Genomic DNA, 15,293 nt, shown 5'->3' with positions numbered 1-15,293 from the left:
AAAAGTTTATAATAAGTCATTAAAAAGTAAAAAAATAAACAACCTAAATTATGAAAACAAATTGCTTTCAGCTAAGAGTAAAAAAAACAAACATCACCTAAGTTACTATCTAAAAATAATTTTAGATAAAAAATAAAACAAAACAAAATTACCAACATATCGTTGTTATAAAAGTTATAACACTAAGACCTTATGAAAACAATCCGTTATAAATAAATTAAAATAAATATTTATTGTTAAAAATTAAATTAATAATCTATCAACTAATAACTAAAAATTGTATTATTAAATTTTATTATAATTTCCATTTTGTATGGAGAATATTAGATGAAACTTTGAAAGTATTTTTTGAAAAAAAATTTAAAATAAGATAAATATATAAAATTTTAAGAATATAAAAAATGTGTGGAAATTGTGAACAATGTGATTAATATGCCTAAGTAATATCAACACTAATGGAAGTAGAATTTTTTTAAAAAAAAATTGGAAATTAAAATTAAAAGACAATTCCCCATATTCTTCATACCTCCAGAATTTTTTAGTATTTTAATTTATTTTTCATAAATTCCATCAATCTTAGTATACATGAACAATATTATAACTATTTGAAATGAAAAAAATAAAATAAATTTCGAAAAATACAAAATTTGGAGGATACGAAAGATCCTCACATTCTTTGTACCCTCCATAATTTTTAAGTATTTCCAAGTTTTAATTTTTTATGCATAATTTCCATCAATTCTAAGTGTAGTTAATACATTTGAAACAATATTATAACTATTGAAAGTAAGAAAAAAAAATTCAAAATTCAAAAAAGTGGAAATTTTGAAGGGTTCGAAAAATATAAGGATTCTTTATATTTTTCGTGCCTTCCTTAATTTTTTAAGTATTTTGAAGTTTTCTTTTATTTTTTCCATAATTTCCATACTTTTAATCAAATTTACATACATACATCAATTTTTTTTAAATAATAACAAGAAAAACAATTGAAACTAATTTTATAAAAATAGTCAAACAAATTTTCTAATTATCTATTTTCATAAAACTATTTTTTTTTCTTTCAAAAACATATTTAGGTAATTCAGGTCATTTTAATTAGATTAACATATGAAATTAGTCATTAAATATACCTTTAAAAGTATTAAGAAAATAAAACCGTATTAATGAAAAAACATAATTCATTAAGCCTAATCAGTAATTAATTTAAATTAATTAATGATTCAATTTTTCAAGAAATTTAATTTTATTCTAAATAAAATAAATTATTATTTCAATTAAACTAAAATGAGACGTAATTTATTAAAAGAAACTTCAAAATGAAAAATATAATAATAATATATAGCAATAATAATTTTAATTGGACTCTAAAATCCTATAAATAAGACTTAAGTGTGGAAAACAAGACTCAACTTCAAGTCGTTATAATTGTGTCCCGTACCTGGTCTTGATTCCTAGTTAGTTATGGCGATCTTGGTTGGTCCTGGATGTAGTATTCGGCGGCAGCCTGATCTTGTTGCCGATGGTGCGGATGATGAAGGGCTGCTGTGGGATGTGTTCTTCATGGAATTTCATGTTAGAGATGCGGTCTTAAACTACTGGCTGGAAGATGATAGTCCTATAAGACTACGTGATGTGAACACGATCGGTCCTATGAGAAGGAGGTTGTTTGTGGTTAGGCGTGATCAGTTATTAAGAAGCCAAAGTCTTGCATTCGAACATGTATCTCTCCTGCTTTTTCTTATGGGTATCCCTTCAATCTTGCATGCATCATTCGTGCAAGAGATACGCTCAGGTGCTGTTTTGTTGGCGAATGAAACCACCAACATTGGTCGTCGCATAATTCCTATGGTGGTGGACATTGATCTCTGGTTTATGGGCGAGGAAGAGGAAGAAGAGGAAGAAGAGGAAGAAGATGAAGATGAATTAGATGAGATTATGGCTGAGGTTATGAGGTCTTCATTGAATGATGTGATCGACTTGTCTGTGCCTGCGACTAGAGCTTCCATTGAGGCACTTGAGAAGATCAAGTTTGAGGATGTACATTCCACAGACAAGTGTATAATATGCCTAGAAGAGTTCGCAACGGAATCGAAAGTTAGTCGGATGCCATGTTCGCATGTTTATCACGAAGATTGCATTATAGAATGGTTGGAGAGGAGTCAGATGTGTCCCTTGTGCCGCTTCAAGATGCCTGCCATCTCAAGTTGAGGATTTTTATGCAAGATAACAACATATGTCACCACATATCTTGTACAATACTTTGAACAATTTCTTCTTGTATTTTGTTATAATGAGATGAGAATTTTTTTGAGTCAATTTGTTATATCATCATTTATTTTATATTATTCAATAAATTAAATGAATCATAATTTTAATATTAAATATATTTTAAAATTAGACGTATTATAATCAAATGTTACAATATTATTATTGAATAACATTTTATGTAATTTAATAATAAATATATAATTATAAAATTCATATTTTATATCCACACATAGTATTATTATCAAATATGATAAATGATATCATATATATATATATATATATATATATATATATATATATATATAATTTAAAACATTTATTATTGTTTATTATATTATTTTTAAAGTTTTTCTCAATAGTTTCATGAGTTTTAATTAATTTTTGTTTTACCATATTTTGTGTCAAAATATTTATCAATATATCCTGATAAATCTGTAAAATCGAGTTACCAATATATATATAGATATTTTCATCCATGGGTATAGATGTTATCTTCTACGTACTTCTTAACAAATCTTATCCACTGAGAAGTCATCAAAGGAAGTTATGACTCATGATCTTTTAGATAACTTTTTGCATTTTTATCTCTTACGTTTTCATATCCTTAACTAACACGTCTAATAGGCTCTTGTGTGAATTATTCTATGAAGGACCATTATTCTTTTTAATTTAAATTAATAACTAAAATAATATTTTTTTTATTACTTATATATTTGCTTCAATTAATTGGTATTTATTAGAGTTGGTTTGGAGACATTTTGAGAGTTTTAAAACTATCCAAAAATTATCACTATTATAAATAAATAAAATACACACTCTCTCTTAGATTACATATTTCTTAGAAAAGATTAGAATGAATATATTTTTTTATTTCTCTATTTTTGAGAAAATAAAATAATATATATAGGATACTTCATGGAATAAAGTCATTTCTTGAATCTTTCCTATTTTATTCGTGAAAACAAAGATGAAGACTCTTGTAATATGAAAAAGAATGGTTTCTTATTTCATAATTCCATTCATGACTTAGCACGAGAAAATCGATGCGTGAAACAATAAATCAATATTTTTGGACATTTGAAAAGATAACCCAAAAACATTATTTTCCACCTGTATTAATAATAAATTTAATATTATATAGTTAAAGATAAATTTAATTTATCTAGATAATAATTTTTATTTAGGTATTTAATAATTGTTTTATACTTTAATAATATTTTCAAAAGTTAAGATGGTGTTTAGTTTTATGTATGCAATCTTTTTATGATTTTGTAAAGGGCTTTGTTTAGTCAATTTTGTCTTAACAAAAAAAAGTGATTTTTTCTTTTTTAACTTCTATTTTAATGAAAGATGTCATATTTTTCCTATTCTTTTTTCCACATTTAACTTTGTTATGATACTTAAACTCACTTTATCATATAAAATAAAATAAAATTTATTTTAATTTTTTTATAAGTCTTATTTTAAAAACAATTATACTATCTCAATTTTGTGCAATTTGAATGCAAAATAAGTTTATTATAAATTCATAAAATTGTCAACAAGAAAAAAATTGAATATAGTTAAAATAGATTCTATTTTCATCTATTTTTTTCCTTTTGTTTTCAGGGAAAATTTTGATCTATTTCTTTTATATAAATTATTAATCAATAAAAAATAACAAAATAAAATCATTTAATTTAGATAAGAAATCAATTTAAATTAAATTCACAATAGCATATAACCACTATTTTTACTTCATAATTTATCTAATTCTCTATAAAATTAAATAACTTAAATTTCTATAAATTTATTGTCGTATCTCATTATCCACTCCAACTCCAAAAAGGCATGACGATCCTTTCACATTTTAAACAATTATCTTATAAGTAGATGGTAATTTTATTATTATTATTATTATTATTTTTAATTAGAAAAGTTAAACCTTCTTGGGTGGGAATCTTAGCTAAGGACACTCAGGGTAAAGGAGCAATGAAACCCTAAACGGCGCCGTTTCTTGCCGTAAGCGAAAGGTCTGAGGAGAGTGTGGGCACGTTTGCGTTGTCCGATTCCCTCTTTCCATATGCCAAGACTGCATTTTTCGAATCTTTCCTTCACGCTTTCTATGTGCCTTGCAATCCCATTTGTTCCTGCTTATTAAATATAGTGTGATAGGGTAGAGGGTTGGAGAAGAGAGATGGCTGCTTTTTCTGAAGCCGAAGCTCCATCGCCCGACATATACATACCAGAGGAATGGTCCGAAGCTGCCGAAACCATAGCTTACGATTCAGTCACTTCGCCGCCTCCTGTTGCTCTCGTCTGCGGCGCCAAGAACTGTGGCAAGACCACCTTTTCTCGCCACCTTCTCAATATTCTCCTTCAGAGGTCTGATGCAAAGTCTCTTCTTTTATACCTCAAATTTTCTGAAACGCCGTTGTATTTCTTTGGTGTTTAACAGTAGTGTTGATGGGAAGATGGGTTTTTTTTTTTTAATTAAAGTTGTATGAAAATTGAGTAAGTACATATTCAAATGAAGAAATTACACAAGTAGGTATCAAATTCTGTATGTTAGTATGAACTATAGGAATTTGCTTCTGAAATTTGTATGCCTGGATGATGTTTGACGAATTGTTTCTTTCTAAATGTTCTTTCTTGTGTCCAATGAGAGTTGGGTTTTTGTAAATTTTTATGAATAAACTGTAAATACACTTAAATTTGGTCTTTATATGTAAGATATTTGCCATTATTGAATGGGAATGTATTGAATTTGAAGATTCATCAGTTGTGTCTTTATGGACCCGAATGATTAACTAGGCTTATGCTATTACATGGAAATGTGCTTATGTATGGCAACACGCTTTATCGCAGAATGAAGTTTAATTTTTTTTACCTCCAAAAGAGAAAGAAAATATCACCTCAATTGAGCAAATAGTTGTACCAAACTTGGTTTATTGGAGATTCTTGTTTCCTCGGATCCCAAATTATAAGATATCCAACCCTGAACCTTTTTCAGATAAATGATGCTCAAAGTTTTGCTTTATTTTGTTTCTACTTTTTCTTGATAAGCAAATGGAGCATTGATTTGTTTGTTTGTTTGTATTTTTTTTTTTTTAGGTGGGTGGTGGGTTTAAACTAATGCAAAAATATATGTGACAGCACAAAATTTGATCTTTATATGTAATTTTACATGTGGCTATTCTGTAATTGGACTTGAATTTGTTTTGCATATGCAGTGATGTTTGTACATTTAATATTCCCTTAATTTCCTCTATTGGCCTGTTGGAATAATATAAAATCACTTTTTTATCTGAGCCTGTCCATAGATCAAAGGGATAAATCAGTGGGTGATTTGGTTTGTTTTTACATGTATTTTATGGATAATGTTTCTGGTTTGGTTCTGATTTTGTGTGTGATAGCAACATGTTTTCATAGACTAGACCCTTTAAAATCTCTTTTTCTCTTTGGTTTGCAGATATCAAAAAGTAGCTTATTTGGATACAGATGTTGGCCAGACTGAGTTTACTCCTCCTGGATTTCTATCCCTCACTGTAATTGACCAACTTACTCCAGGTACTCATTTATGATTCAACCTTCTCAACAATCTGGTCAACATACTGCTTCAATTAAAAAATTTCCTGAGTTTCTCTTTACAGTGGCTTGGTTTTCTTTGTTCTGTTTTCTAATAATTCTTTAATTATTAGATTTGACAATCCCATGCCTCAAGACGCCAGAGAGGTATGCAATCCTAAACTCTGATATTGCTAGTTATGGATTCTACTCTATATTTGAAGAATTTGTGAAATTGTATTTTTTTTTCTTATCAGAAACGAAAAATGCATTTTTTGATTGGAAATTACTTTAGGGGACTGACTTCATGAACTTTGTTATATTACAAGACTTACAGTTTGATCTTAAAAATGTATCTAAATGGAAAACATTGTTTGCTTCAACATTATCAATACTAAATGGACACTCTGTGATGACTGATGAGGAGTGGGATAAAATGGATTTCAAGGCTTTTCAGAGTGGGAAAAAGGGAATCACGTGGTTTAATGAACCATTCTGGATGAGGGGCTCATGTGAACTAAGGAACCGTTCTAGCAGAGAATGGATGATGATAAGTTTGAAAATTTCTGGTTGAAGTAGTCTAATGTTATAGCAAATTTACAGCAATAAAATATGGTTATTCAGTGGATTGTGATTTATATTTCCTACAATTGCTAGCTTGTTATAGTCTGTTGGTCTATGGGGATTTTTATCAAATGAATCCATCACTGCTGGATGCAAAACCATGGTTCCAGTGCAAGAAGATGATATGGGATGAATAATTGGAAGAACTTGCCAGGCATAAAGATTTTACTTTAGCTTGCCAGGCAAGAAGATTTTACTTTAGCTTGCTGGGATATGGTAATTTTTTTAGAATGTGGTTTTTAATTGAAGGTGATTTTAGGAATTATAGAATCACCACTTTTGATGTGTATGATTTTTATTTTTTATTTTTAAATTAGGTTTTAGTCTGAACTTCAGATGCACAGATGGAATTTTCCTTCAAAGTTTTAGTAATGAATCTTAACTCAGAAAGATGTGTTCCGCTGAATATGACATGGGATGCAGCCACATCAAATATAGATACGTGTATTGTGATCTCTAAATGTTGCTTGTGACCTATTACATGCTCTGTCTACAAAAGGTGGACTCTTGTATAGTTGTATCTAATGTGATCTCTGACAGTTCAATCTTTGCTTCTCTTAGATGCTATTTTTTTGGTGACATTTCTTCGAAAAGGGACCCAACAGCGTACTTGAATTATATATTTGCACTGTATGATTACTATCGAAGGGAGTACTGCATGCTCAAGGGCAGCAAAAAGCCTGTTAAAACAGAGTTGCCTCTTGTTGTTAATACACCTGGATGGGTAAAAGGTGAGCCTACTTTTTCTATTTCCCTTTTCTACCATATAATATGGGCTAGTTTACTTCAAACTTATATTAGTTCTTTGCTGGAAACTACTGTCTTTGTGTGAGTGTCATTTGATTCAATTTTATGCTCCATTGTTCCTCTTGCCCAGGTATTGGTTATGACATACTGGTGGATGTGTTAAAATATATTGCTCCTACCCATGTAGTTAAGATAAACATTTCTGCTGAGGGTAAGAATCTTCCATATGGAGCATTCTGGTTGGATGGGGATCATAAAGAGTCAGTGAATCTAATTGAGGTCAGTTCAGCTCGTCAGGACTCTTTTAAGAGATCGTAAGTTCTTATCTTTCTCCTTTTTTGCTCTGAAACTATATAATTATGAAAGCAGTTTTCCTCCCTTTTTATAGTCTTTGATGATTTTCCTTTTTATTTTTACTGCATAGAATTCTAGATCACTATAGGTGGTGAACATGAACTGCTTCAGATATTTTGGCATTTCTTCTCTTTACTTGACAATCTCTTAGTTGAATGTCAAATTCTATTTGTCCATTTCTAGAGTTCTAATTTATTAATATTGGGAAAAATGATCACCTACATCAAGAAGCAACTTATACTGAGGGCATTAATTTAAAAGACAAGCAATTAATCAATTTACCATCTCCTACATTTTGGTAAGGAACTGTAGCTACTTATTAGCTGCTTGAAGAATATATTCTTAATGAGTTTAATCTGGTTTTGCGATAAAGCCAGAAAATTTTATTGAAGCTTGTATCTAGGGATTGTTGCTTCTCAATCCCAATTTTAATCTTTTTTCTGATTAAAGTCATTTCAGAATTTGGTATTGAGTGAAAGTTAATTTCATAAGCAGCATATATTTTAATTAGCTAGAACCAGAAGAAATGGAATTTTATGAAAGATTTAATTGTTATTTCTTACAGCTCTTCTCCATTATGTTTTCCAGGGTCTTAGTACAAAAAGATGCAGGCCTTTTACGGGATTTACGAATAATGGCTTATTTCAGGCAGTGTTTTCCAAGTAACTTGAATATCACAACAATCAAAGAACTTGCACATGCATTGGCCTCTCACCCTCCTTATGAAATTCCTATATCAAGTATCAAGATTAAGCATCTCCATTGCCAGGTTGGTATGATACATTGACATGAAGTTTGTAACATAGTTTTTAAAAGGCAATCTTTTCAGCACATATTGCATATTTTACTCCATTCCTATTGACATTTCAGAGGCAGAAGTCAATCAGTATAATACTCTGCTTATTATTTTTTTTTTCTGCAGCATTATTTTTACGTTTCCATCCCCTTTCAGTGATATAACACCTTTCTTTTATGGCGCAAAAATTATATGCTAGGTCCCAAGTACTGAAATTCTATACAGTTTGAATGCAACCATTGTTGGCTTGGCAGTTAGTTCTGAAGATTCTGAAAATTTATCTCCATGCATTGGCCTTGGTAAGTTTTTTTCTACAATGTCTGACCTATGTTCAATTCATTGTTTCTGCTTTGCCATATAATTCTTGTACTATTTTGCAGAAGCAATGATTTTGTTGATTGTTATTTTGAGTCTTTCAAAGAAATTTAGAGATTTTGACCATTGAAAGCCAAGTGCTTATCGGGTGACAATAGTATAACTCATAAGAGATTTCTTGGTAGTATTTTGAGAAATATAGATAATGATGTAGATGCATTAGCACAATGAATTGCATATAGAAATTTTGCAGAAAGATATGTTCTTATATTTTTCTTTTGCCTGCTGCTTTTGTGATCCAGGAATTGTAAGAGGCATTGACACATTCAAACGTTTACTCTATGTGCTTACACCTGTTCCACAAAGCACTCTGGAAAAGGTTGATCTTTTATTACAAGGGTTTGTACAAATTCCTACTTGTTTGCTACAGGTAAGTGGTCCTCTTCCAACTGCTGCATCTGTTTCTATGAAGTTTATTTATTTTTCTGATAACCGCCAATGATATTAATGCTTTTGTAGTATCTGTTCGATCTCCTTTAATATCTGTGTGCATATGGAAAAATAAAATAAAATTTTAGATATTTCTTGAGATTAAGATACTCGTGACATGACACGAAAATATGCCCCTTTTTTTTCCTATATTGCACTTCAAGTAAAAAAGGTGTTTTGTTATTTCACAAGTGCACAGTCCAAATTAGCCTCATTTTCTATGTGTAACCATAGTTTTTAGAGTTATATAAGACACATTAATAAGCTGCCCCTTAATGTCTTGCCTTGAGAAATCTGCTGGAGTGGAAATCAGAAGGGAGTCAGTACTTAATATTTATAATGTTGAGTTCATATAACTGTTAGCAAATTATTTATGAGGATATTCACTCAGGAGCTTACTTCTTCTGCTTGGTTTGCACTCTTTTCATTATGCGGTTGGTACAACAGAAAAGTGGATCCTAAACATGATTCCAGAAAACTACTTCTATATTTAGAAAACAAGAAAATTGGTTCATTGTTGCAAAGCAAATTTTTTTGTTTTCCAACAGAAAGGATGCGGCTTTGTTTTTTTATGACAGGCCATTTCGGCAAGATAATTAAGCTGTACATACTTCAGTTCATTTCATCATGCATCTGAAGAAGGAGAAATAGAAGCACGACCTTGTCTTCATTATCATTCTTGTCTAATTGATGGGGATGAAAACACTTCTGTTGCTGATTTTATTCTCTCTCAGCCCAAACATGGGTTAAATATTGAAAAAAACACTCCTCTGATGAAACTGTCAAATTCTTTGCAGGTCCAGGGCTGCGTTTCTCCTTACATGTCGACAAATGTTCTGCCCACAGGCTAGCAGATATACTGTCGTTCATGGCCAAGAACTTTTCCATAGAATCCATTTACAGATATTTAGCTAATAAGTAGTTTCCTCAGCTTGCAAGAGATGCGACATTATAGAGACAGAATGACAGCCGGCTTTCATAGTCAAAATCTACGTTGTAAATTTCTCCCTCCCCTTGGATGTTGATTTGAGGGACTCTTTTCCCCTTAATTTATCAAAGAAACATACACATACACTGTTGTTATTAGGCTTCATGTACTTGGTTGAAAAAGGTTTCAGACAATCATTTGGAAATACTTGCAATACGAGAGCTAGCTATATTTATTATTACATGATTTCTCTTTTCATTTCTTCTGTTTTGAATTTCATTCCGGATTAGGTGTAAGACTTGGTTTAACTGGATATCCAATGGGTACTTCTAGAGAACAAAAAAATTTTCTTGGACCATTTATATTCATGGAACCATTTAGAGTGCAGTTGATAATGCTTTTTATCGCAGTATTTCTAGTAGAAACATTTTCTCTATAAGCGTATTTGAGAGAATCATTTATCAACTTTATCTCAAGAAGTATTGTAAACAATTTTTTATTTTTATTTTTTAAAAGTGTTTTCTAAATTTTGTTATGCGTCTTAGAGTGTATTTGATAGTAATTTTAAAGAATGTTTGTAATCTTTTCAATATTTGAAAAATAAAAATTTTAAGTATTAGAAAGGTAGAAACATTTTTTAGAATTATGGTGAAACACACTCTTATTATTTTTCAAAAATACTTTTTTAGCCAAAAGTGCTTTTTAAAAACATTCTTCATGAGCTTTAGAACCAAGTACTTGATTGAATGGCACATTCCATTGAGTGTGGCCAAACCAGCAACACACAGCAGCATGGCCAAACCATGTACAGGAGGAAAGAAGCCTGGAAGACTATGATTATAAAACGACAGCGTTTTGCATTGTCTTGGGTTGGTTGAGGTGTGCATGATAGACCGTTATTTCAGGTCAAGGATCCCAGAAACCACCCCATGATATTCACCACAAGATGGAGGTTTTCCATTTATAGCCAAACTCACACCACCACCCAATTTCTCAGCTCTCTCTCCCTCCCTCCTCACTCAACCATGCACAAAACAAAGGCACAAAGCAGAGATAGAGAGAGATAGAGATAGAGAAAGAGGTCATGATCTCGGTTCGGTTTTCCCCACCAAGGTCATGATCTTCTATCTCATCACCCCTTGATTTTTCACAAGCATAGGAGTATATACGGATAAGGTTAATTTTTTTTCTATTCCATTTTCTGGGTTATTGGGAAAATTATGGCCTGGCGATCATTCAAGCGGATTGTGGAGCAGGAGCTTGGATACTTGCCCCAGTTTGTGATCTATGCAATCCTGGAATGGGTGGTGATAATTTTGCTTTTTCTTGATGGGTTTATTGGATTTGTTGCCAATGAGTTTGCAAAGTTTTTTGAATTGAAGACACCATGTTTGCTTTGCACTAGGATTGATCATGTTCTCGTTCATAGGAATCCCAGCTTTTACTACAACGATTCCATATGTGAAGATCACAAGAAGGATGTTTCCTCTCTTGCCTACTGTCACGCTCACAGGAAGTTATCTGATATCCGGAGGATGTGTGAGGGATGCCTCATTTCTTTTGCCACTGAGAGAGGAGATGATTGTGAGACACACAGATCTTTGGTTGGGAATTTGCATAACAATGTTGAGCCCTTTGTTGATAATGACCACAAAATGCAAGTGAAATTGCCTGTGGGACAAGTTGACAAGAGTGGTGTTCACCAGTGTTCTTGCTGTGGGGGGCCTTTGAAGATGAGAGCCTCCATGGCCAAGGGTCATGTTCCCCGCTCTGCAAGCCATGGGAACCTTCTTTCACAAGCTCCTACACCTTCTCCTCGAGCTCCATTTTTTGCAACGAGAAATGAGGATTTTCGTCACTTGGAATTACCCCAAATTCGGCACATGGATCTCAAATTCTCGTCGGATAATGAATCAGAGCTTCTAGAGGATGAGTATAGCTCATATGCATCAATTCAAGGTAATCAATGCAAGTTAATAATGTAAGTTGTTTTACAGCTTTGCTCGTTTTTGCCTTCCTCAATGCTCATTTTAATCCATATTAATTCATTTGCATTCTAATTTATTCTTTTTTTTAATATCCTGTCTAACTTTCTGATAATACTTTTGCTCTGTTTCACTGATTAGTTGATGGTCTTGTGGACTAGGTAGGGAAGATGTTAAAGCTTGTACTGTGCCCTTGCTAACAGAATCTGAGGATTCAAATGAAGAAAGAACCCCTATGGGGTTTTCTAGAGGAAATAGGTTTTTTGGAATCTCTCTGACAGATTCAGCCACATCCAGTCCTAGGTGGGCTACCAGGTTGCCAAGGAAACCGGTGCTTGAGAAGGCGGAGTTTGTCTTGGAGCCTCTTGAGGGAAATGCTGCAAATGAAGCAGATTCTGATTCCACCATGCAACGTTTGAAGAGGCAAGCACGTCTGGATCGCAAGTCATTAATAGCTTTGTACATGGAACTGGATGAAGAAAGAAGCGCTTCTGCTATTGCAGCAAATAATGCAATGGCCATGATCACAAGGTTGCAAGCAGAGAAAGCATCAGTTCAGATGGAAGCCTTACAGTATCAGAGGATGATGGACGAGCAGGCTGAATATGACCAAGAAGATTTGCAAGCAATGAGGGATTTGCTTGGCAAGAGAGAGGACGAAATCAAAGCTTTAGAGGCTGAACTTGAGATGTATCAACCGAAAAATGAAAGCAGCAAGAAATTCACTGTTGAGGGATGTGATTCAATTGAAATACAGGGTGATGAATATGACCAACAGTTGAAATCTGAGTCCTTAAGTGAAAAATCTGAATGCAGCAGCCCTGCTTTTTGCTTCAATGAAGTGGAGAATAATGGAGAACACCAGCATAAATATGATCAAACGAGGTCATTGCAAGAAGAGAATGGAGGGGAGACCATTGACAAATCATCAGGGGATTTTGAGGGCGAGAGATCCAATCTTCTAAATCGGTTGAAAAATATGAAGAAGTTTCACTCATCTGCACACAGTGGGAGGCATTCCTTGCAGCTGAGCTTTGACATGGTTAACGATACAGAGGAAGGCACAGGTAACGACACAGGTAATATATATATATATATAGATGCATATATGTGTACACACACAATCACAATCAAAGACTTCAATACACTTTCTGGGGTGGCAGGGGATGCATGCAATGATATAATATCAAGAGAAGTGCCTCATCTCCATGAGAAATTAAAAGCTCTTGAAGAAGATGGTGGATTCTTGAATCATGCTGCTCGGGCACTTGAGAAGGGAAGTGAAGGAAGAAACATTTTGACACAGATAGCTCACCATCTGCATAAGCTTCAAGACCTGGTGAAAATTCCCTTGGAGGATGATTGCGAATGATTTTCACAATAACCATTTTGATGGTAATTGCCTTCTAAAATTGTCACTCTTTGATTGTCTTTATTTTATCACATTGCAGGTCACCTAGGAGATTATGCATCAAAAAGAAAAAAACAAATAGTTTCATGAAAGTTCTGCCAAATACTAATCTACATGATATGGCACTAACCTAGGTCCCTGACAAACTGGCCTTATTCTTTCACATTAAGTAGTTGCTATATTGAAACTTATTTATTATGACAAATCCCATTTACTTTAGCATCTAGAAATTCATCTCTTGTTGGCTTCATAACTATATCTGCAATTATCATTTTTAGTTTTATATAGTTTGCATAACTATAGCTTAGTGGGGCTCCTGGTTCTCACATTGTTTTCCCCTCAAGATGATATGTTCCTTCAAATGCTTTTATTTTGATGTTCTTTATTTCAGTAACAAATATAAGGATTAGCTATCACAATTCACAACCTCAAGAAATTCAAACATACTTGCTCAGTGACAAATACAAGAACAATGATGATCTTAGGTGAACTGACTTGTGTTCAGAAGGTAGAGAATACTAAAATGGGGAACTGCATTTAGCCATTTGTATGTATCATGTGTTGTCCCATGGTTTAATTTTGTTTTCCATATCGTTTTAAGGTGAAAATTGGTCATTATAGAAAGCACAATCCTGACACCATAATACACACTGCAATCTATTTCTATCAGATGACCATAAGCATCCAATGCTGCAAATTGAGGATGGTTTCAGAAAGAAAAAATAGAACTTGGGAGCAGAACATTACAATGCTAATTTATCTGTGGCTGGCAAATGTTGATGATATATGGTCCATGTAACCACAGCCAATTGATGTGCAGGCAAAGTAGCATTAAGATCGAGCAACCGGGTATGTCCCCAGAAACATTTTTCACCTGCAAACCATCCAAACATCTAAGTTTAGCAGAAAATGATTGATGATAGACATGGGGACAGCGCTTGAAGGTAATATTTGATATGCCTGCTTTGTGTTTGATAGTTAAAAATGCCCTTGTGCTTGATTGATATTCCTTTACATTATTACAAGGGCGCCAGCAGATTGTTGCAAGGTCGGGGAAGGCAGAAAGGGAGGCACATACAAGTGTACAACTTCATAGCGATTGGGGTAAAACCTCAGAACCTCAGAGAGTGAATATTAGTTGCTGCTTCTATTGGAACTGCTGCTTCTTGTATGAATCCAAATTTTGAGTTATATTAATCATTAAAATTTCTCCCACAAGTTGAGACTATATGCTCAGTTTTATGCTTGCAAGCGCCCAATCTTCCATGAATCCAACAGGTTCCACTGAATCTACTGGTCATAAATATCGTGGGCCTGTTACCTAACATGGGATATGAAAATCCTATTCCAATTTTCTTTTTGATAGATCGATTAATGACTTAATATGACTTAATGCTTCAACTTAAGTTATTAAATAAATTACGCATGTTTAATAAAATAATTTAATATTATAACTTAAAATAAAAAAAAATAACTTTTAGTATTAAATTAAAATAATTAACTTATTCTTAATTACAAATCTTTTTAACATCATTTATCCATGTTTAATGAGAGTATATTTTACAACTATAATCTTATATTCATATTGTCGTAGTTATCTTATGTATCTATAATACTTTAAACGTGAATCTTTAACAAATAAATTTATTGTTTAAGATTATATTATAAATATGTGAATTCGATGATTGAATAAATTTTAACTATGTTTGGTTTTTTAAAAAAATGAGGAAAAGAAAAAAAAAAAAAAACAAATGAAGAAAAATAAAAATATATATTTAAAACTAATAAATTATTTTTATATATTTTTTCAAACTCATTTATTATAAATAC

The 15,293-nt window shown here is 32.3% G+C and overlaps 3 protein-coding genes across 6 annotated transcripts; all 3 read left to right on the top strand.

Annotated features, from left to right (window-relative positions):
- Nucleotides 1-1,461: 1,461 nt before the first annotated feature.
- LOC117904122 (probable E3 ubiquitin-protein ligase ZFP1) lies at nt 1,462-2,208 on the top strand. Its single transcript, XM_034816639.1, has one exon. It carries the CDS (start codon nt 1,462-1,464, stop codon nt 2,206-2,208), a length of 747 nt encoding a protein of 248 aa, XP_034672530.1.
- Nucleotides 2,209-4,259: 2,051 nt separating this feature from the next.
- On the top strand, nt 4,260-10,308 carry LOC117934422 (polynucleotide 5'-hydroxyl-kinase NOL9-like). Its single transcript, XM_034856098.1, has 9 exons — nt 4,260-4,632; nt 5,720-5,817; nt 5,949-5,982; nt 7,000-7,169; nt 7,316-7,499; nt 8,128-8,308; nt 8,535-8,634; nt 8,953-9,080; nt 9,937-10,308. Exons 1-9 carry the CDS (start codon nt 4,445-4,447, stop codon nt 9,988-9,990), a joined length of 1,137 nt encoding a protein of 378 aa, XP_034711989.1. The 5' UTR covers nt 4,260-4,444; the 3' UTR covers nt 9,991-10,308.
- Nucleotides 10,309-11,019: 711 nt separating this feature from the next.
- On the top strand, nt 11,020-14,691 carry LOC117904362 (probable myosin-binding protein 5). 4 transcript variants are annotated; one of them, XR_004649578.1, is made up of 5 exons: nt 11,022-12,026; nt 12,214-13,119; nt 13,216-13,447; nt 14,284-14,407; nt 14,490-14,691. XR_004649578.1 is itself a non-coding variant. In XM_034816939.1 (4 exons), the coding sequence occupies exons 1-3, from the start codon at nt 11,288-11,290 to the stop codon at nt 13,422-13,424; spliced, it is 1,866 nt and encodes a 621-aa protein (XP_034672830.1). In that variant the 5' UTR covers nt 11,020-11,287; the 3' UTR covers nt 13,425-13,447; nt 14,134-14,260. The 4 variants fall into 4 exon arrangements, 1 of the variants encoding a protein (XP_034672830.1); XR_004649577.1 differs by having other exon boundaries at nt 12,214-13,131; nt 14,501-14,691; XR_004649576.1 differs by having other exon boundaries at nt 12,214-13,131.
- Nucleotides 14,692-15,293: the final 602 nt, after the last annotated feature.

Source organism: Vitis riparia, chromosome 17, assembly GCF_004353265.1.
Source record: "Vitis riparia cultivar Riparia Gloire de Montpellier isolate 1030 chromosome 17, EGFV_Vit.rip_1.0, whole genome shotgun sequence".
NCBI classification, from domain to species: Eukaryota; Viridiplantae; Streptophyta; class Magnoliopsida; order Vitales; family Vitaceae; genus Vitis; species Vitis riparia.
The sequence above is the reverse complement of the archived record's forward strand: the minus strand, read 5'-3'. Positions and strand labels throughout refer to the sequence as shown.

Coding starts and splice junctions, on each gene's coding strand:
- LOC117904362 (XM_034816939.1), top strand. CDS start 11,288: ATGGCCTGGCGATCATTCAAGCGGATTGTGGAGCAGGAGCTTGGATAC. Junction 12,027..12,213: donor CTCATATGCATCAATTCAAG/GTAATCAATGCA, acceptor CTTGTGGACTAG/GTAGGGAAGATGTTAAAGCT. Junction 13,132..13,215: donor AGGCACAGGTAACGACACAG/GTAATATATATA, acceptor CTGGGGTGGCAG/GGGATGCATGCAATGATATA.
- LOC117904122 (XM_034816639.1), top strand. CDS start 1,462: ATGGCGATCTTGGTTGGTCCTGGATGTAGTATTCGGCGGCAGCCTGAT.
- LOC117934422 (XM_034856098.1), top strand. CDS start 4,445: ATGGCTGCTTTTTCTGAAGCCGAAGCTCCATCGCCCGACATATACATA. Junction 5,818..5,948: donor AATTGACCAACTTACTCCAG/GTACTCATTTAT, acceptor TTTAATTATTAG/ATTTGACAATCCCATGCCTC. Junction 7,500..8,127: donor CAGGACTCTTTTAAGAGATC/GTAAGTTCTTAT, acceptor TATGTTTTCCAG/GGTCTTAGTACAAAAAGATG.